Source organism: Eubalaena glacialis, chromosome 4 (assembly GCF_028564815.1).
Source record: "Eubalaena glacialis isolate mEubGla1 chromosome 4, mEubGla1.1.hap2.+ XY, whole genome shotgun sequence".
Taxonomy (NCBI): Eukaryota; Metazoa; Chordata; class Mammalia; order Artiodactyla; family Balaenidae; genus Eubalaena; species Eubalaena glacialis.
This window is the reverse complement of record NC_083719.1, coordinates 124,030,734-124,051,757: the sequence shown is the minus strand read 5'-3', so window position 1 is coordinate 124,051,757 and position 21,024 is coordinate 124,030,734. Positions and strand designations below refer to the sequence as shown.

Below are 21,024 nucleotides of genomic sequence, written 5' to 3'. Positions count from 1 at the left end.
GGCAGATGAGCTTTATTGGCATTGGTCCCTTCTGGGGAAGAAAAAAAATGTATGAGCAGAAGCATTTGCAAGTGTCGTATATGTTGAGAGATTGAAATTCCAAACAGTCTGTAAACTTAGCTTGCCGAAATCTGCAACCTTAAAAAATGAAAATGCCTCTCTGTATTTGGTGTCATAACTCAAGAGCTGGCTTGTCTCATTTTCTATAATTCAAGACAAAAGAAATTGCATGCCTAAATATATCTAGAATAAAATGTCACTTTAAATGAAAGAGTTCTCATGAAGGAAAAATAAATAGTTGGGGAGAGTCTTGAGTCAGACTCCTTCCGAGACTTGGAAATTAACAAGAAGTTAAATGAACACTCCAAACTGAACAGCTGCATATACTGCTTATATAGGAAGGGAGCTTTGTCCTCCCCCTTTATTTGTTTGCCTGCTGAACCATAGTATGGTTTCCATTTTCCCTAGCTGTCCTTAATTATCTCAGTTTCTACTAGTGGTTTCCCCTGTCAAGAGGGATAATGTAACTTTCATCTGTAATGTTTGGATGAACTCTGCTTACCCTTTCTGTGTCTTTCAAGGCATGCCCCCACTCCAGCAGTATCCTGGTTGAGAAGCTATTCTTTTGCCTCCAATTCTAGACTCTCCTCCCCTCTCTGGGAGAGTCCACAGAAATCCATTGAGCCCACTCCCTAAGCAAATCTAGATCTTCTCTGACTCAATCATTATGAGATTTAGGAATATTTAGTCCTAACTTTCATGTACTCCAAACAGCTTCAGACACCTGCCAGTGTCAAGGGCCACTTGTATAATTTGATCCTTGTTCAGCATCAAACCCAATGCTTTAAAACAAACAAACAATAATCAGTGCTTTGCCTTTTGAGGACTTGAAGACAAGAATTTTACTACACAATCTTCTTCCCCTGGGAAATTTACATCTCTTGCCTCCTTGGACATCTCCCATTGTGAAAACTGCAGCAGATAATTTTCCTCCTTTATGTCTTTCTTTTTGTCACATTCTTACTTGTCAATCAATAAATTACCCCCTGCCAGGCTCCAGCAGCCTGGCTTCCTTCTTTACCACTTACATTCTCCTTTTGTGTTTAGAAAAAGAGCCCATTGTTTTTCTCTTAACCTCCAGTGAAATCTTCCCCTTATTCTCTCCCTTTGTTTTGCTTATCATTTAAATTAATTCTCCGTCCAACAGTGCCCATCTGCACCTGCCTTGATTCTCTGCATTTTCCCCTTTAACACCAGAAGTTAATGAGACTACCATTAGAGTCACGTGCTCCTTTTCTGATCACACCAGGATAAGGAAATGGGATTTAAATAGCAGTAGCAGGTAATACTATAGAAGAAAAACCTTACAGTAGTGAGGATCTCAGTTAGTCAGGTAGGTAGTTTTATGCTCTCCAGGCTGGATAGGGCTTCCTGTCAGAGCTGTGCCTCTATGTTCTCATCTGAGAAATGAGGTTAACCACCACTTACCATCCCTGCTTTGTACGGTGGTTGTGAGGATTAGGTGAGATAAATCATGCCATGTGCTTGATGGGGTGGCATATAGCAGCCCTCTGGAAGCACTAGGTACTATTATGATTATAGGAAGCAAATGTAAAAGACACAATCCCACACTTTTTTGGGTTTGGAAGCTGCAGCCATACATGGGTGAGAGAGATGCAGTCAGTGACCATTCAGGGGTCCCAGCTCTCTACAGTGGGCCCCCGTTATTTGCAGGGAGTATATTTCAAGAGCTGCCAGTGGATGGCCAGAACTGCAGATAGTACAGAGCCCTAAATATATTGATACTATGTTTTTTCCTATGCATACATAGCTATGGTAAAGTTTAACATAAATTAGGCACAGTAAGAGGATATCTGAATTGCCAGCATCACTACTCTTATGCTTTGGGCCTATTACTAAGTAAAATTAGGCTTACTTGAATACAAGCACTGCGATACCTCGACAGTCAATTTGATAACCAAGAGGACTACTAAGTGACTCATGGGCAGGGTATGGACAAAGGGGTGAGTCACGTCTGCTAGATTTCATCACGCTACTCAGAACAACGCGCAACTTAAAACTTACGAATTGTTTGTTTCTGGAATTTTCCATTTAATATTTTTGACTGTAGTTGACTACAGATAATTGAAACTACAGAAAGCAAAACCACGGGTAAAGGGGGGACTACTCTGTCTTTATGCAAATAACTCTGTGAAAAGGCATGTGAAATAGCATTGAACAACCTAAGGACAGAGACTATCTTATTTGTTGTCTTATTCCCAAGACCCAGACTTGTGCTTTACACAAAGTAGGTTACCTATAAATACTTGAAATCAACATATATTAATCACCTAATGTCCAGATACTATGATGGTCACCTTCAAAGATTACTGTGTTCCCCAAAGTCTGGGCTATGTGTTTCTCTTGGTACAAGACAGCTTTAAGTAACTGTCTTTGAATCACATAACTGAAGTTTTTCTCTTTTCATTTCTTTTTAAAATTGTTCTGATTACATGAAGTCCAGAGTCTTACTTTGAGTTAATATTGTGTTAACCCGTCTAATAACACTTATAAATCTTAATTTTTTTAAACTGAGAGCTGGCCTTAAGCTCTGAGTCCTTCCAGGTGACCGTATCTGTCTAGAATTTAAGAACATTTTTTCGTTGTATTTATTTTTATAACATTCTTCTGGTTTTTTGGCAGTTCATTGAAAACTAGTTTTTCATGTATTGCTGTGATGTAAAGACCCCTATCAAAACTAATGGAGTTTACTAAAAAGCAGATTCATTTAAAGAAAATATTAAGTAAATAATAGTCTGGGTAAATAGATAAGGTAAAAAAAACTTGAAGAGGATACTAAAAGAACTGAGGTTTGACAAGCACTAGGCTAATTTCCCTGCGGTTATTTGGGAGCTTTTTAAAAATCAAGATACCCAAGCCCAACTGAGTTTGAATCTCAAAGTGTGAATCTGGGCAATCTGTATCTTCTTTTTCTCTTTAACAGCTCTCAGGTGGTTCTGATGAAAAAAACAGTCTGGAACTCTGAATGAGAAAGTGTCCAATTTTCGTTATATAAAAAAGTTTTTTAATTCAATCAACAAACATTTGTTGAGTGTCTACTATGTGTAATGCTCTGTGTGTTGGGTGCTGGCGAGAAAATGGAAAACACTATGGAAGCAGACCCTACCGCTACGGAGCTTACATTCTAGTAGAAGCTCATAAATATTGTGTTCCCTGAGTTTTTGCCTGCTTAAGAATTTTGCTTCTATGCTAAATCACAGCCCGAAAGAATATAAAATCTTTATAACTTTGTGGACACTGTTTGGTTCTGTTTCTGATGTGGGGTTTACTGTGGAGAGAAGTCTGAAACCAGCCTTATTTTTACCTCTTATAAATTTGACTCATTTTCAAAGCTCTGCATAACCCATAAATCTTCTTTATACTTGAAGTGAAATCAGTTCACCAGAGTATTGGTATTGCCTTGGTATTAACTCTCATCACTTTTTCTTGGTATACTGTACCTTTTCAATCCTTGCAGTCTTGGATTTAAGTCTTTGTTTCAGGCATTTTTTAAAAACATATTTTAAGTATTTTTTTCCTGTTCACTTCTTTTGGTCTCTTCATGACCAACAATAATACATACATTGGATCCTTTTTCTTTTCTGCAAGTATAATCTGCTTTCCACTGATTTTTATGTCTTAGTACTTTTCCACTTTGTTGTGTGTCATTTCCATGCTTATAAACCATGTTGATAACTACGTTTTTCAGATTTTTCTCTGTGTTTTACTGTTGTTCCTTCAAAGCAGCTTATATCTCTATAATTGTTTTATTTTCTCTTTCATTTCCTTCCTAGGTTCAGCTAGCTTGTTTCTTACCTATATCCATCACTACCGTGTAAAAGAGCCTTCCAGTTGTTCTTCCTACATTCACTCACTCTCTTCCCCCTCACATTTCACAATCTGATAACCACATTGCACTTGGTATGATGTTTTAAAATTATAGATCAGATCATTCATTACCCTATTAAGAGCCTCACATATTTTCCTCTATCACTTAGAATGAATTCCAAAGTCCTTATCATTACTGACAAGGCCCTGTTATTGACCCCTGCCTATAAATTATGTGATGCGTTTCTTGTATTATTAGACTCTTTGTTTTATCTTCTCAATTTGTGAGCTGCTTTTGGAAAAAGATGAGTCCATAGCCATAGTGTACCAGTAGCACCTTACGTCTAGTAAGTGCTCAACAAATATTGCTTGGAAATAGTTACATTAACTCTTCCAAGTGTTAGAATATCTTACTGTAAGTTAGACCTTGACAAAGGAAGATAGAAGATCCCCAGCATAATCTAATGAAGAGTCTTAAAAGTATCAAGATTTTAGATTCCCTGGTGTAATAGAAGAAGTATGGTCTGTGAATTCAGATTATGTTTGAATCCTGCCTCTGCTGATACTGAAAAAGGGTCAGTAAAGTGGGCAATTTTACACAGGCTAGATTCCAAAGTCATCCCATAAAAATATCCTTGAAAAATCCCTTAAATTACCCATATGATATAGTGTACATAGTTTTTTAAATAAACTCTGTACAAAATAATATTTACACGTAAATATGCATAATAGAAAGAATAATGTACAATATAAAGCTATACCCCAAATGTGGAAGGCCATTTATGAAAAAATAGACTTCTTTAAACCTTAGTAGCTCATTCAACACATCAAGATGCTGGGAGATGATATCCGCACAGATCTGCCTGAGGAAAGAGCAGATCCACTGCCCACATCTCATACTTACTTGGGTGCCTCCAACCATTGAACGGAATGCAGTTGCAATAGTCAACATTATTCAAATGTGTTTCCTTCCTTTTTTTTTCTGGCTTATGCTAAGCATATGTACTTGAATCCACATACTAATGCATACGTGATGCAGTTCAGTATATAATTATTCCTAGATGAAGGGCAAAATAAGTTCTTAATAGAATGTGAGGTAGGTGGAAGTGAAGTAGAGTAATTTGAAGTTCAACTACAGTGATTTTAAATGAAATGCAGATTGGTCCTCTTTTCCCTCTGTATGATTAGTTTTCCCTTCCTTTTCACTGTGAGCCTCAGAACCTTATGGTTTTTAAAGAGGTCCTCTGCTTTGCCTATTTGAGAAAATAATTCATATTTCTTCCTTCAGGAAGAAAAAAAATTAATGGAGCTTATAATCCTATGAGTCAACCTTAAAGGCTATAAGCTCTACCCTGTCACACTTCCTCCTCCACCCCATCATTATATAGGCTCCCATTTCACAAAACTAGGGGGCAAAGAAGAGGTCAGGAATGAGTAAGGAAATGGATGACAACCTTGAAAACTTGAGGGGGACAGAAAGGGTGTAGAGTTCTAAAAGGACAAAGCACAGAGCTAGTGCATGTGGAGAGAAAATTCAACCATTCATGTGTAGAATGTGGAAAGACAAAGTGAATGTGTAAAAAAGACCCCAGGGTCTTAGTGAATAATAACATAAAAGTGTCAGTTAAAACTCGACCAGGAATAAGTCATCCAAAATAGTATGTTGTTCCAGAAGAAGTAATTACCAAATCTTATTCAGTTCAGGATACACTCTTTGTCTAATACAGTTTAATGAGCTAGTCTGAAAAAACGTGATTGCCGTGTAAGATTGACAGGCACATGGGGAGAGAGTGTATAAGAGAGAGTTAAAGCAGTGGATTCATTGCTTGAAGAAGATTGAAAGGCAATTATAACAGCATTCCAAACAAAATAAAATTTCTATCCAGGGAATAGTGACCAATTGTGCTTTACTCTCTTTGAACGAGAGACTGCTAGAAGTCTAAATTATTAGCACTAGGAACTCAAGTGAGGAAATGATTCCAAGGAGGCTGTCAAAACAGTGCCAATTTGAAGAAGGAAGCTAGAATTTAGAACTCTTAAAAATATCAGATTATTCTGCACTGGATTGTGTGCATACACGGTATGAGGAATGGGGTGAGTTCTGGAGCGATCGAGATCGAGGAAGGCTTAGGGAAGGGGGGTAGATGGAAGTGGGGTGAACAAGGGGAGCATTGTAGGAAAAGGTGTGGAGGTGATTGTGAATGCAGCATGTTCAAGGGCAGGGATGAGACTTCCCTAGGAGGGTCTGGCTATGTCTTTCATTCTCCCTCCTGTGTTTCCCTTTCTGCCTGTTCGCTTCTCTCCTTTCTGATAGCGCTGCATGTTTAGTTTGAAAGTGGGATGGAGTCAGCGCTAGAGTGACTCACTGAAGGCCATGTTCAGACTGGTAAACAGACAGAGTTAACTTTTATTGGCAAAGAGAGAAGAGAGGGCCTGACATGAAGAGAGAAGCAGTTTAAGAAGCCAGGTGGCCCCTAAGAGAAACAGACACAGAGCCAGAAAGACAAAGTAAAGTTCCCCCCCCAGGCCCCTAACAGCAGGCCAAGCCCCTGTTCCATTTCACATCCTCCGTTTTTCGTCCTGGTAAACTGCAAGATTTTTGTCTCCTACAATAATCCTTTTGTTTTTTAAGTTGTTTTTGGTTTTGTTTTAAGTAAGTTTGAGAAGGTTTCTGTTTCTTGGCCTCTAAAGAGTCCAGACTAGAATAGAACTTCCCCCTGCCCCCAGCCTGCTTTCTTCTCTCTTTCCCCGTTCCCATCCCTGGAGGCTTGCCATCCTTTTTTCTTTATAGTCCTGTGTGCAGCTGCTTTTCTCAAACACTCTTTTCTCTTCTTTGGCCCATTCCTTCACCTCTGTTCTTGGCCCATTCCTGCTTTCTCTCCTTGGAACTAGCAAACCTTCCCCTGGAGAGTTATGTCTTCCCCTGCCCACTTCACGTAACAACTTTATTTGCCAGGATCATTACATTTCAAATTCAGCCCTGCCACTGGGGAATGGAGGATTTAAGGTACCTCCCACCCTCCAGCCAGACTTCAGAACACTGTCATTGTTTTCTCCATATACCTAGCGCATTCACCCGTTTGCTGACCCATCATCTTCATTATGCAGAAAAATGCCATTATCCAGAATCCACAATTCATTAGATTCCTACATTCACATACATACTCTTTCCTATTCCTGCATTTCACTTTTAAGAGAAAAGGATAAACCCTAGGGAAGAGAATTGAGGAAATCACATTCACGTTCAAAGTAGTTAATAGAAAAGATTTGACTTGATATTAACTTGTTTGAAAGAAGACCTGGAAATTTTAGTTGACACTGCAATATGGACTATTACAAAAGTAAATCCGTTTTAAGCTGTATGAGTAGGAAGCACGTGTCTTGTACTGTATAGAAGAATACACGTCCCTCTGTGTTCTGAACTCTGGCAGATTGTGTTCAGTAAGGCAAAGCATCAGTAGAGGTGACCCAGCCCTGACCACTGGTGAGGAATAAAGATTGGAGGCTAAGTCTTGGCATAATTGAATGGAGAGTGGGATGGGTTGAGGTCTGTCCTCAAATATCTGGAGGGCTTTTGCATAGAGGAAGGGGTAGACTGGCTCTCTGTCAACCCAGGGAACTAACAGGTGGACAGTTAAGGAAAGCAGATCTAAATTCAAAGGAATGAGGAAGCCATGCTGACTTAGAGCAGCTTATGCTTTCCCAGGAAGAGTCCAGTGCAGGCTGAAGAATCCTGAGAATCCCGCCCTGGCTGGACACGAGAGGCAAGGATTTCCCTTCTTTTTTCTTTTACATTACAAAACTAACACAGGGTTATAGCAACAAGTCAAATAATGCTTTATCGTGACCCCACATGTTACGGTAACTCATGTTACTAGTTTGGTGTGTGTCCTTCCATACCTTTCTCTATGTCTACACAAACATGTATTAACCTTAATGGATGGATATGATTTTGTTTTGTTTTTACAAACTCAAGATCATACTATACACACTACTCTGCTCAGTAATATAAACATCCCTCCTGGTCATTCATCTTCTTTGAAGTAGCTGCCGATATTGTAAAGTATGGGTATACTATGACTTATTAAACCAGTCCCCTATTCATAGACAGTCACCTTATTTCCAGATTTTGTTACGATGTCATTGTAACTAACAATGCTGCAATAAATGAGCTCAAACGTATATCATCATAAACCAATGTTTAGCTTTTGTAGGATAGTTTCCATTAAGGTAGGTTTTGCTAAGTTGAAAGATGTGCACATTATTGTATTTTAAGAGCTACTTCCAGATCACCTTCTGAAAATCTTGTTGCATTCATACTCCCACCAGCAAGTGCCCATTTCCTCATACTGTCTCCAGGATAGAATGTTATCAGTCATTGTAATTTTTGCACACCCCAGTAGAGATACTACTGAGAAGGGAGTGCAGGATAGTGGTTAAGGATAAGGATGCTCTTGGCCAGAACACCCAGGTACCTATCTGAGCTCCAGCAAGCACTAGCTGTGTGACTTTAAGCTGAGACACGTTACTGCCTTGTATTTTAGTTACACTTATTTGTAAAAAGAGATATGATATGAATACCTACCTCATAAAATTGTTTTGTGTATTAAATGAATTAATAGTTAGAAAAGGCTTAGAACAGTAGTCGCATATACTAAAATTTTTATAAGATTAAAGATTAAAAGATTAATGAGATTAATCTTCTATAAGATTAAAGATTTAAAAATCTTGCATCTCCTTGACTACTAATAAGGTTGGGCGTATTTCTATATATTTCTTGGTGATTTCCTTCTAGCTTTTTCTAACTGTTCTGTCCGTGTCCTTTGCGCATATTTTTACCGAGTTGTCTTTTTATCCACTGGGGGGAACTTTTTTATATATTACAAATAGTAACCCTTTCCTGTCATTTTTACCTTCCATCAGTTGGTACCTTTTAATCCATTTATTAAAATCAGAGGTTTTTAGAAAAATATTAACATAAAAACCTCAATCAGTATAGAACTCTAAAAATAATTTTAAACTCATATAATCTCATACTCCAACCATGGTTAAGAGTCTGTAGTACGGAAGCTCTTCCATTTACCCCCTCCAATTCACTGGCTCTCAGCCTTGGCTCTACATATCGGTCATCCACGGGCTTTCCAAACACTAGTACTTGGGTCCCACCTCCCAGGCATTCTGACTTAACAACACTCCCCAACACCACCACCCAGTGGTGGGGCCCAGGCACCAGTTTTCAGTAAGAAGCCTCATTTGATTCTAATGTGCACCCAGAGATGGGAACCAGACGATGCAATCCTGAAAAGTCACTTTGCTCCTAAATCAGAATGTCACTAGTAACCACTACCACCATAGTAGGCAGAACTGACACAGTTTAGTTCTGTATATAGCTTTGTTCCTACCTATGAAAGGCCGTGTTTCAAAGGTCTTAGAGATGCATCTTTGTATACACCCACACCTTTTTAGTGTAATGACTTCTTTAGTGTAAAGACACTGATGACTTTTTAGTGTAATAACTTCCAACTCTAAGATTCTTTAAGTTTATATCAAATTTATACTTATCTTCTTAGATCTGTATAAGCCACAGTAGTGAATGACAGAATATAGTGTGATACTCCTGAGGTCTTGTTGATCCTTGATCATCAAAGATTCATTGATATCTATCCTCATTGTTAATAGGAGAAAGCGTGTGGGCAGATTTCAGAAAAACTTACATCAATAGCAGTTAAAAAACAAAACTAAAACAATTTTTGTGATTAATCCTAACCAGACTTAAACCACTGCCTCTTCCCATCCCATCCCCTTCCCCACCTATAAACGTTAATTGAAATTTTCCTCTACTGTGATATTTTAAGATGTCTCCTTTTTTCCTGTGGAATTACACAATATGAAACGTCAAGGGAAATAACAGGAAAGGCAGTGAACATGCCTTTCAGAATGCAGGGAAATGGCAACGCTTTGAGAAATGGCAATGTTGGCAGAAAATGGAAGTGTCTGGGAGAAAAAAACAAGATAAAACTGGCAGAATTACAGGCTGCTGCATGGGCTGGTAATTAGAGAGTGAGTTCATCTTCTGAGGGAAAGATATTTTTCCTCTCTTTTCTGCAGAGAGGCCAAAAGGAGTCAAAGACACTGAGAGCATGAAATTGTTAGTCTACCATAAAACCATCTTTGATGCATTGGGTTTAAAAAATATGTATTAATTCCCCAGGTATTTTTTTATGGGTTGTGTGTTATTCTTGTAGCTGGCAATAAGGGATAAGTCTTTGAGAGAGAGAGAGAGAGAGATGGATGATCGATCTTTCCTATATTATATGTATATATAAAGACTTTTTAAACCAGAAGATCTTTATGGACTGAAACATTTTGCTGCCTCTTGTGGAAGTTAATACTGGGTTTCTTTTATCCACCTTTGATTTAGACTCTTTCCAGAAAGGTTTCCTTAAGAACTGGATTTTTCAGTCTCAGAACAGTTGACATTTGGGGCCGGATAATTCTTTTTTTTTTTTTTTTTTTAAACATCTTTATTGGAGTATAATTGCTCTACAATGGTGTGTTAGTTTCTGCTTGATAAGAAAGTGAATCAGTTTTACATAGACATATATCCCCATATCTCTGGGCCGGATAATTCTTTGCGGCTAGAGGCTGTCCTGTACATTGTAGGGCTTTTAGCATCATCCTTGGCCTCTACCCAATAGTATAGGCCCCATTGTGACAATCAAAAATATCTCCAGACATTGTCAGATGGCAGTTTGGCCCCCAGTGAAGAGCAATGATTATGGCTCTGCTTTTGGGGTTGAGGGAGCCGTCACTTCTTCAAAAAACAATGTACCTAACTCCCCAATCTAAATTAGAGCCCCTGTTTCATTTAATGAAAGAATATTTTTTCCTCTCTTGAAACAATACACATCTCTTTATAGCATCAGCGACAGTTTGTAACAATGTGTCTACCTCAAGTCATTAATGTCTTTCTTCCCTATCAGACTTTAAGTGCTGCAACTAATCTGCTTTGTTCACCCTGTACACATACCACCCAGAGCAGTGACTGGCACTTAATAAATGTTTGTCAAAGAATATAATCCTAAGATATTTAAGACCCTGAGGCACAAAGCCTGATTTGGTCCAAAGGGGTTTTTCCTCTCAGGCTTATTTCAATCTATTTGACAAAGCCAGTAAAAGAAGAACTCAGGGACATATTGAGGCTGTTGAAGGGTGTGATCCAGGAAATCTAAAAATTATATTATTTGGATAGGATTCCCTGGGGGTTTGGCAGGGTAGTGTTGAGTGGCAGGTTCATTCTGGAAACAACAGCTCTGATATGTCTCTGTAAACTGGAGCCAACCTCTCACTCCTGCTTTCTGAGCTCCATCCACCATTGATCCATGGAGGAAACAAGTTTTCTGACCAGGGTGAGGCTTAATGCTCCATTAACTCTCTGAGAGAAAATGCCCCAGGACCAGGAGAGATGGGCCTAGGGAAGATGAACCTCAATACAGACAGCAGAAGAGGCCTTTAAAGGCTTCTTTTCATGTTCTTAAAAAATGGAATTAAGATGCATATTTTTTAAAATGAAAAATGACTGGCATTCTTCCCACTGAAAATGGGAAGTAATTTAATTTGTGAGTGGTTTATTTTATTTGACAGTCTTTGTACATACTTGATTTGGTTTGTTACACTGAATTACCCTCTGATAATGGGTATACAGAATGCCAGACTGTGCCCCCCAGGTTGGTTTGATAATTGGATGAACGACCATATTGTACAAGGTTTTCATGACAATGTGGACAGAAGCTATTATGAAAACTCCCAACCAGAAAAGCCTTCCACTTTTTTTCCCAACAAAGTTAATTGCTACCCAATGACCAATCATTCCGCTGGCCACTTCTCCTGAGCATTGCTAAGTTCTATAATCATGACTGAAATCCCTACGGTGGATGGAAGGGATGCGTAAACCCCACAGCCTATAGAAAAATTCAGAAAATCTTCCCTAGGCAGTCTCTCAGAATGGACCATTTTTTCGACAATTGAAAGTTAATGTGAAGGATTCTAGTGATAGCTACCATAGGGGCTGGAACCAGATGGTCAAGTTCAAAGGTAGCTCCACCTCCAAGTACCTGTATGACCTTGAGCAAGTTTCACCACTTCATTTGCTTCAGGATCCAAACCTGTAAAGTGGGAACAATATTAGTATCCACCTCTTAAGGTCATTGTGAAGATTCAATAACATGGTATACATACAGTGCTTAGCACAATTTGGCAAAAGTAAGCTCTCCAGAAATGTCTCTTTGGTAGACGGTATGTATCAGGCCATGTGCTAAATTTTCTCCACAAAGCTACAGAGAGCTGCTATCTCTAACATTGTGGAAGGGAGCCTTGAAATGGAGAAGGATGAAGTAACAAGCCCAGGGCCACATGGTTGGTAAATAGCCCAGCCAGGATTCAAGCCCAGGTCTGCATGACTCTAAAAACTCTTTAACACCATGCAACTTCAAATTTTGTGCTTGTGTACCCACTAGAAGAATTTTGAAAAGCCACATAGCTTCTTGAGCATTTTTAAGTAAACAACGAATCACTTCCATTGTAATGTTAAATACTTAACAAAGGATGTGATTTCAGGAGTATTTTAAACATAGGCAGTTTAAAATAAAACTGTTATATCACCTTTTTAATGCATCCCATGGAAATTAAATACCATTGTAACTGGATACCCATCAATATCCATTAAAAGAATAATGAACAAGTTCTTTAAAAGTCAGAACTTTCTGTTGTACCTTTTTCTTCTTTAATTATGTATTTTCACTGCACTTCCCCCAAATAAATGTTAAATGCTTTTTTTATCATTTCTGCAATGAAAAATAGGTAGATTTTTTCCCCTCCCTATGACTGTATGACTGTAAGAGTTTAAAATTCTTTTGTGGATTTAATTGTCTCTAAAATTATTAATAGAACACAATTGACCAAAACAACATAAAACATGCAATTCTGACAAATAATGATTAAACATAAGAAGTAAAATTTGATTAGAAATTCATATTATAATGAGCTGAGGGCGGGGCATTTGTGGGGCTTTGATTAAAGGTGTCGTCTGATTGTCCCTCCCTGAAGTGTTTATACCTTGGATAGCGCCCCACAGTAAGATTCAGGATGGGGAAGGTTTGTTTCTTTTCCAAATGCGAGAAGGAGAACCTAGGCTGTGGGTATGTCCTGACATGATTTGATTTTAAGAAGGAAATTATATTAAGTTAGAGATAGGGAAGTGGTTTCCTTTAAAACTGTTCCAGATAGCTCTTGGGAAGTCATTACATTCTCCTGTTTGAAGACAGCTGCTCTGCACCGCTAAGCTGGGTTGCTTTGGAACAGGGATATTTATAGCAGGACCCACTGGCTCTCCCATCTTCAAGATGACTCACTCCCTCTTCCTTGGCAATGAAGTCTGGGCGCTCTTTAGCTATTGGCTTTATCCCAAACCTACGGTAATTATCATTGGAGAGTCACAGAGGATATTTTTTGAAGGAAGCCCAGGAAAGGCAAGGTGGCAAACTTGAAGTGAGGCTGAAATCTGGAGCTTTCTACGCTTTCCTCCAGCTTTACCATTTAGGGCCTCTAGATGGAATGGTATTATCACCCCAGATTCCCCACCAGGCCTTGAACCCGTGGTCCCAGAGTACCAGGGTCAGGGTTTCCCTGCACCAAGGAAAAGGTGGACAGCTCCTACCTGTTTCTTTTCTAGATCAAACAAACATGGTTTCAGCTTCCCCAAAGGGCTGGTTATGAACAAGAAAGGGTGGGTAGGGGGTTGTGTATTCTCTGCCCCAAGTAAGCTTTATAAGGATACTCTGTGTGGTAACTGCCCAGCATGTAGTAAATGCTTAATAAATGTTTATGGAAGGTTTTATCTGGGGCCAGTTTGTGGTCATAACATTCCTATGTGAACTTCCTGACTGATGACATGGAACCCCCCTAACACCATGGCCTGAATATGTCCTGTCAGTCTCAATATAGAGTAATCTCAGTTATTGGGGAGGGCAGTGGGGAGCATCTGTTGAATACTGACAAGGAGATAGGGAGCAAGCATGAATTTAAATTGATAGCAGTTTCTTCAAATTTCATGTTGATTATGTTGATTGTACTTAATATTCCAAGGGCATTCACATGTTTGTCTGTTGAACTCAATCAGATTTGACCCAGAGTTACAAAATAGCTGAAATCCATTCACATCCTTGTACTGATGGACACCTCTCTCCTTCCTTCTCCATGGCTCCATCTTCTTTCTTTTCTTGAGCTCCTGTCCGGCCGTCTCTTCTCTCTCAGACTCTTGCCTTGAATCCGTCAACTTACAGGGGCACTGGATGTTGCCACGGTGAGCACAGCTGTTGTTTTTCCTCTGTAAAGAGCCCTCACCTCTAGCCTCTCTCCCTGCTGTGCATTTTCACAGGTGTCGTTTAAAGTGGGGGCCTCGGGGGCTTCCAGGATTCTGCTCCTCTTTCATCGTATGTCTCTGAAGGGGGGCTTCGTGACCCGCCAACACCTGCTTAGGTGCCGTGGAAGACTGTGACGCATCACCACTGTGGTCACCAAACAAGCCAAATGACAGCGACATTCATTTTGTTAGTAAATGGGTTCTGAGAGGTGACAGATGATCTTATATTTCCCAAGAGGAGAGGCAGGAAAGATAATGAGAAAGACTCAAAGGGGGGAAAACTGAAAGAGAGGTGGGGAGAGACAGAAGGAGGGGAGAGGGAAGGGAAAGAGAGCAAGGAGAAGGGGATTTCTTAACACGGAGGGGGGTCAGTACTGGGCAGCTCCCTGCACCTCCCTGAGCCTTCCTCATCCCCGCAGTTACACCTGTGATGCAGCCCTGACTACTGATCCTACCTCTCCTACCACTTTCCTTCCCCGCTCACTCCTCTCCAGCCACGAAGGATCCTCACTGTTCCTCCTACACTCTAAGCACATTCCAACCTCAGGGCCTTTGCACTTGCTGTTTCCTCTGCCTGGAATGCTCTTCCCAGAAAGCCACATGGCTGGCGCCCTCCCTCCATTCAGCTCTCTGCTCAAGTGTCATCCCCTGAGGGAGGCCTTCCATCCTCACCTCATCTCACATAGCATGACGTCCATCCTCCACGCCCTCACCCAGCTCAGGTTTTCTTCATGTCTGATATAGAGCAGGGATTGATTCCATGTTTTGAGTGAGTAACAAAATCGCTGACCGCCCCCCACACCCAGAAACACACAGAATCACACGCTCACACGCATGCGCTTTGCTCCTTCCCCTCCAAGCTCTGTACACGCCGGTCCCTCTGACTGGAGCACAGCTTCCTCCCCTCCCCGCCCCCAACTTCTGCCTGGTGGCTTCCCACAAACCCTTCACCTCCTGCTCGCTTACTAGTCCTCTCCTTTTTGAGGTTCCCCTTGAGCTCCCCAAGCAGACATGGGGCCCGTTTGGCTGACGCTGTCCTGGGCAGTGCACCTGCACTGAGACATCCACGTGCGTACTTATCTCTCCCACACACCTGAGGGTGCTTCTCCAAGCCCAGAGGACAGAGCCGCCAAGGACTTAGACTCCAGAGTCGGGAGTGCCAGGCATGAGTATGAGCTGTGTGACTTTATACAGATTACTTAACCTTTCTGGCCTCTGTTTCCTCATCTGTGCAGCAGAGATCATATTATCCACCAAGCTAAATGATCGGATACTGATGAGGATTCACTGATGAATTGCTTAACATTATGAGCAGTCAGCTGGGTCAGAGGATGGTGAGGGGAAGGTGTGCTATGTGAGGTGGGGTGGGCGCGGAGGGCCTCCCTCGGGGGGCGATCATTGAACAGAGCCCTGAGTGATGTGAGGGAGGGAGCCACGGGGTGCTCTGGGCTCCTCTCATCCACTAATACCCCAGCTGAGACACATCTCTGGAAGCCCCGTGGCAGGTTAGACTCTGAGACTGCTCTCTTGAGCCCTGGGACATTATTCGGCTGATACTCTTAACACGATGCTTATTATCTTGCCAACCAGGCCAGGGTGCTCGTGCTTCAGAGTCAGGCTCCGGGTGATGAGCAGAAACTGAATCAAGGTCAGGGAGGAGTACAAGGCACCTGAGGGAAGGACATGAATTCTAGCATCGCGGTCCAGAGCCACCTGTACCCTCCGAGGGCCAAGGGCTGACCCCCATTCTCATTCGCAAGCGCAGTGCAGCACCAGCCTTGTCTCAGGGATGAGTCTAGGCCCACGGCCACTGCCAAGATAGCTCAGAAAAGAGGGTTTGAACTACCATTTAAAGGTCCTGGTTTGATCCTGGATTTTGTCTGGTTGTGTGGAGAATGACTCAGGCACCTGCTGTCGGGGGGCAGAGGAAGGGAAGCTCTGGGATGAGTGCCAGAAACCCAGGCTGTGTTGGCAACCCCAACTGGGTGACCATAGACATGGTATGTCACCTCTCGGGGTCCTGATTTCCTCATCTGCAGAATTTAGGAACTATCTGGGCCAGTTGGTCTCAAAATTTCCTTAACCACAGAAATAGTTATTTAAGCAAGATATTGATTGAGAATCCAAACATATTACCAGAAATGATGAAGAGGGTAAGGCCTAGACACCATGGCCTCCCACTCTGCCCCCCCAACACACACTTACACACACGACAGCCTTGAAAGAGGCTTTCATGGCCCTTCCAAGATTCAGTGTTCCGTGATTCAATGTCACATCCATATGGCACAGTCCTTCCAAACTGTTAGGCTGAACCACATGAAATTACTGAGCTTTGACAATTTTTGACTTGCAGAAATGGCATTCTCATATTTCAGCCTGAGAGTTTCATTTGTAACGGTGGTTACGTGTGCTCACGCAGGAACCAAATTGTCCAAGTTGAGCCCCTCATCTTCCTCTCTGTGTGACATCGGACAGGATACTTCACCTTTCCTGTAAAATGGCAAACAAGGAGTCTTCCTTGTGAGGTCGGCTACTGAGAGGGCTGAAGGGCAGGGGTGCTGTAACGCAGTGACTGCTACTACAGGAAACCCTCCATGACCTTACAGGGAAAGCCCAAATGGTTGCCTGTGGGCCGAACTCAAGGAACTGTGTCCCACTCTTCTCCCTGCCTGGCCCCAAGAGGAGTAGTAGAAAACACAGTCCCAACGGGGTTTCTTAACTGGTCGCCCTGTCCGGCTTGAACTGCCTTACCTCCCTCTTCCTTCTTGTGAGGGGTGTCACTGGGCAGTGGATAGCCTTGACCTGGGCATGGGAATGGTGTTGGAATATCATGAATGACATTCATCCCCTGCCTTATCTGGGCAAAGCATTAGCGCTTCCCTCCCCAGATACCTACCCGGAGCTTCCCCATTAAGTGCCACATCATGCAATATGTCAGCCTGAATTAGCAGGCAGGCCCATCACATTAAACTGAAGCCCTGGGCTGGCAGTTGCCACTTGGTAATGTCTCTTTATCCTGGCTGTCACGCTCCCTGCCCTGCCACCAGAGCCACAGGAAACCTCTGCGGACAGTGCATGGTAATGAAGGAGGCCCAGGGCAGAGTTGAGGAGAAGCCACAGGAAGTCCTCACAGATTCCATTCCTTCCACAGCCCTGGGGAGCCTGCTTTGAGCTCTACTACCTTGCTGGGGCGGGCAGAGCTCAAAAGCTCCAGGTGGGGAGTTCCTTTATGACAAACCGCGAGAGCAGGCGTGTGTCTCTGAAAGCACACGGAATAGACACCCTATTCAAATACGATGAACACCTACAACACCACAGTGAGATTTCTAGGGGCAGCTTAACCACAGAATTCTATGGCTACCACTACCATTATTACTACCAGTAATCCTATTGATTCCATAAATTCTATGGGCACTGTACTCATATCCCTTACAGAGCATTTATCACCTCTTAACCATGTATGCTATTTGAGTGTGGTGTGATACAGTAGAAAAAGCACTAGATTTGCAGTCAGATAGACTCTGGGATCAAATTCTGGCTATGCCTCCTATAGCTGGGCAACTCTGGGCCAGTGACTTAGCTTCTCTGAGCCTGAGTTTTCTCTTTGTAATAGTACTTTGTACTACTAGTATTTATTTCACAGAGTTGTTGAAACAATTACTGAGATGGTGTATGAAGAATGTTTGACGCAGAGTCAATGCCCAATAAATATTTGCAGGAGAGTTCCTAAGGGCAAAGGTACTTTTCTTATCCATTAGAAAGCCTTAACTCAGACACACCCTCATTTGGCATTCGATAGTATATCACCTTCCTTTTCAAAGTTCTGCTTCATTCATCCTCTAACTTGTTCTCCACTCTACATCAGAAATGATCTCATCAAAACTTTGAACCTGATCATATCAAAATCATTGGAAATCTTTTGATTTCTTCCCATTTCTCTTAGGATGATGGCAAAAATCTTTCTTGGGGCCTGCCTCTTACCTCCCCTGTCACTTCGTCTCCCACCATGGTTCTCATCACTCTCTGTCTCAACTACATTGACCCATCGATCTTTCATTCTTGCCTTACCCTCACCACGGGACCTTTGCACACGCTCTTTCCACTGAACGGAGCATTCTTCCTTCCCCTCCTGGCCCAGTAAACCCCTTCTCATACTTTAAGCAACCAATTCATACTTCCTCAGCAAAACTTCTCCAGACCTCCCTGACGAGGTTAAATCCTTCTTAATGCTATTTCCTCTCCTTTTGTACTTACTACAAATAAAATGTACTTACTACATTTTATTATGAGATGATTTTGTACCTACCTCTACCAACTGGACCAGCCATATGAAGGCAGGACCTGTGTCTGGTTTTGCTCACCAGTTGAACCCACCAGGACCTTGTACAGAGCTCAAGCAAATGTTGCTGAAAGGGTTAGTGGGAGGTTGAACTGAAGGGCAAATCATCTCAACAGATCCCAACCTTCTTGATAAGTAGGGCACAGTGAGTATTTCAGATAGTATAACCAGAGCCCAGAAGAGGCAGGATAGTTGCCCGAGGTCAAACAGCCTGTCAGTGAGGGGCGAATCTGTGGTCAGAACTCAGGGCTCCTAGTTCTTGCCATCCCTGGGCTTATACTATAGAACCATTATCCAGAACAGGGTGGAGGGCTCTCAAAGACTTTCCCTCCCATCCCACTGCTGGTTTTCAGAGGACCCCTGGCTCTTCCTACATCCGCATCGCAAGCTCCTCTGGTTTCCAGGATATCCACTGCCACATTTGCATAGAATTCTGTGATTCCTCTGAATTGTTCATTTAACTTAAAAACTACCTCAAAATCCTTCAAGACTGAGCTGGGAGAATTCTGTTTTGTAAAAGGTTATATTGTTGAGGTGACTGCAGTCCACAAAATTTAACCTTTGTTTCCGCCTTCTTCCCCTCACCCACTGGGTTGACACAAATCCAGAATTTGAAGTCTTGATCGACCACCTGGTATCAAATCAGGGCTCAGTTGCAAGAGATGACTTCCCTGAAAAGAAAATAGCTTTTGGTGCTTTTATTTTCTCATTTCTGTTAAAGGGCCAGGCCCGTGTTTTGTGTTTGTTGCATTGTGTTTTAGTCTGTCTCCTCTGAGGCGTTAGTTTTCCCACTACTTTCTCAGGAGCCAGTTCACCCAGGTGTAGGCAGAAGTGCCCTTGAATTCAAAGAGGGAGTCCGAAGAGAGGTGGGTCTTTGTTCCTATTTGCCAGGAAGAGCTTCTTGTGTGCAAAACTATATTTAACTTCCTGATTCTCTGACCCATGGGGAAGGTAACATTTACTCACATATTCTTACTCACTCACTTAACAAATATTTACTGATTATCCTTCATATACCAGTAAGATGACCATATAATTTATTGTCCAAATGAGGACAGTTTTGATGTGAAAGTGGACACTGCCTTGTTGGTACTCCAAGACAACAGGTTAAACCAAGGTAAAACAGGATGTCAATGGGTGCCCTATATATTAATGGCTGAATTTGGGATACTAGAAATTTGGGTGATTATATGCTTTCCCAAAATTCCCTTAAGGATTGAGGATAAAGCCAGGATGGGGTCTAGACCTCCAAAGCCATGAAGGATAAATTTTAATCTCAGTTGAACTAGACATTTCTAAAATTTTCCTACAACTTCCTTTCAAGAATAGATTTCATGGTTAAAAAACAAACAATCTGGAACAACAGCTCTGGAAGCTAATGACCCCACAGTGGATTCTAAGTTCCCCTGAGATGAGGCCACTTTGAGGGCCGCTTGAAAAAAATCTTAGAATCTGTAAAGGATGAAATTGCCCATCAGGGCTAAGGGATGGTGACATTTTTGAGGAAGGAATAAAACTAAAAGGAACCAAAGGGAATAGGAACAACATGTAATTTATCAATCTCCTTTTCTAGCTCAGAGCTCCTTTGACGTAGTCATGATTTTGTATATGATAATAAAGGACATAAACATGCACACTCGTTTCCTAGTAAAGAGCTTTGGTTCTGAAGTGATTTGTTTCTCTTGCATTCCAGGTGCCTGTCCTGAGACCCATGGACCTGATGGTGGAGGCCACCCCGCGAAGAGTATTTGCCAATGCACACACATATCACATCAACTCCATATCAGTCAACAGCGACTATGAAACCTACATGTCAGCTGATGACCTGAGGATTAACCTATGGAACTTTGAAATAACCAATCAAAGTTTTAGTATCCTTTCTTTGGGGCCAATAACCAGTTGGCTTGAATCAAGAGTATTCAGGTATGAGCAAGCTTGGGGGAAAGTGGAATAGAAAGGGGCAATAACAGTTGAAGACCTAGAACTTGTGGAGAACTGTTCCCTTTTAAATTACATTGGCATCTGTGATACTCATTCATCCAAACAAAGTTAGGGAAGTGCTGAATTACAAGTAGTGGACCAGGACTGCCTCTGGATTAGAACTCTGAGTCAATTCCTTCATGCAGAGGCATTTATGTGTCATGAATTACAACTAGATTTGACTTTATCAACTATAAGACCAGACCTTAGAGTTCAGTGTAGGGTTCCTTCCTCTTGTTAATGGATTCACAAATGGCCTATATGGACATTATGGACCACAGGTACACAGGAGATGTTTTTCGTTGTATCGTAATAATGAAAATAATAATGGCTGCCATTTATTGAATTCCAAGCACTGAACTGGGAATATAATGCATAGAATCTCATTTTGAAAAAT

General features: G+C 41.6%; 1 protein-coding gene across 3 annotated transcripts in view; it reads left to right on the top strand.

Annotated features, from left to right (window-relative positions):
• PPP2R2B (protein phosphatase 2 regulatory subunit Bbeta) overlaps positions 1-21,024 on the top strand; it is a 685,183-nt gene that overhangs the window by 602,034 nt on the left and 62,125 nt on the right. For all 3 annotated transcript variants that reach the window (XM_061189802.1, XM_061189801.1, XM_061189800.1), the window contains one exon: positions 20,341-20,518. In XM_061189802.1, the coding sequence (XP_061045785.1) occupies positions 20,341-20,518 (178 nt within the window). The remainder of the gene's footprint in view (positions 1-20,340; positions 20,519-21,024) is intronic.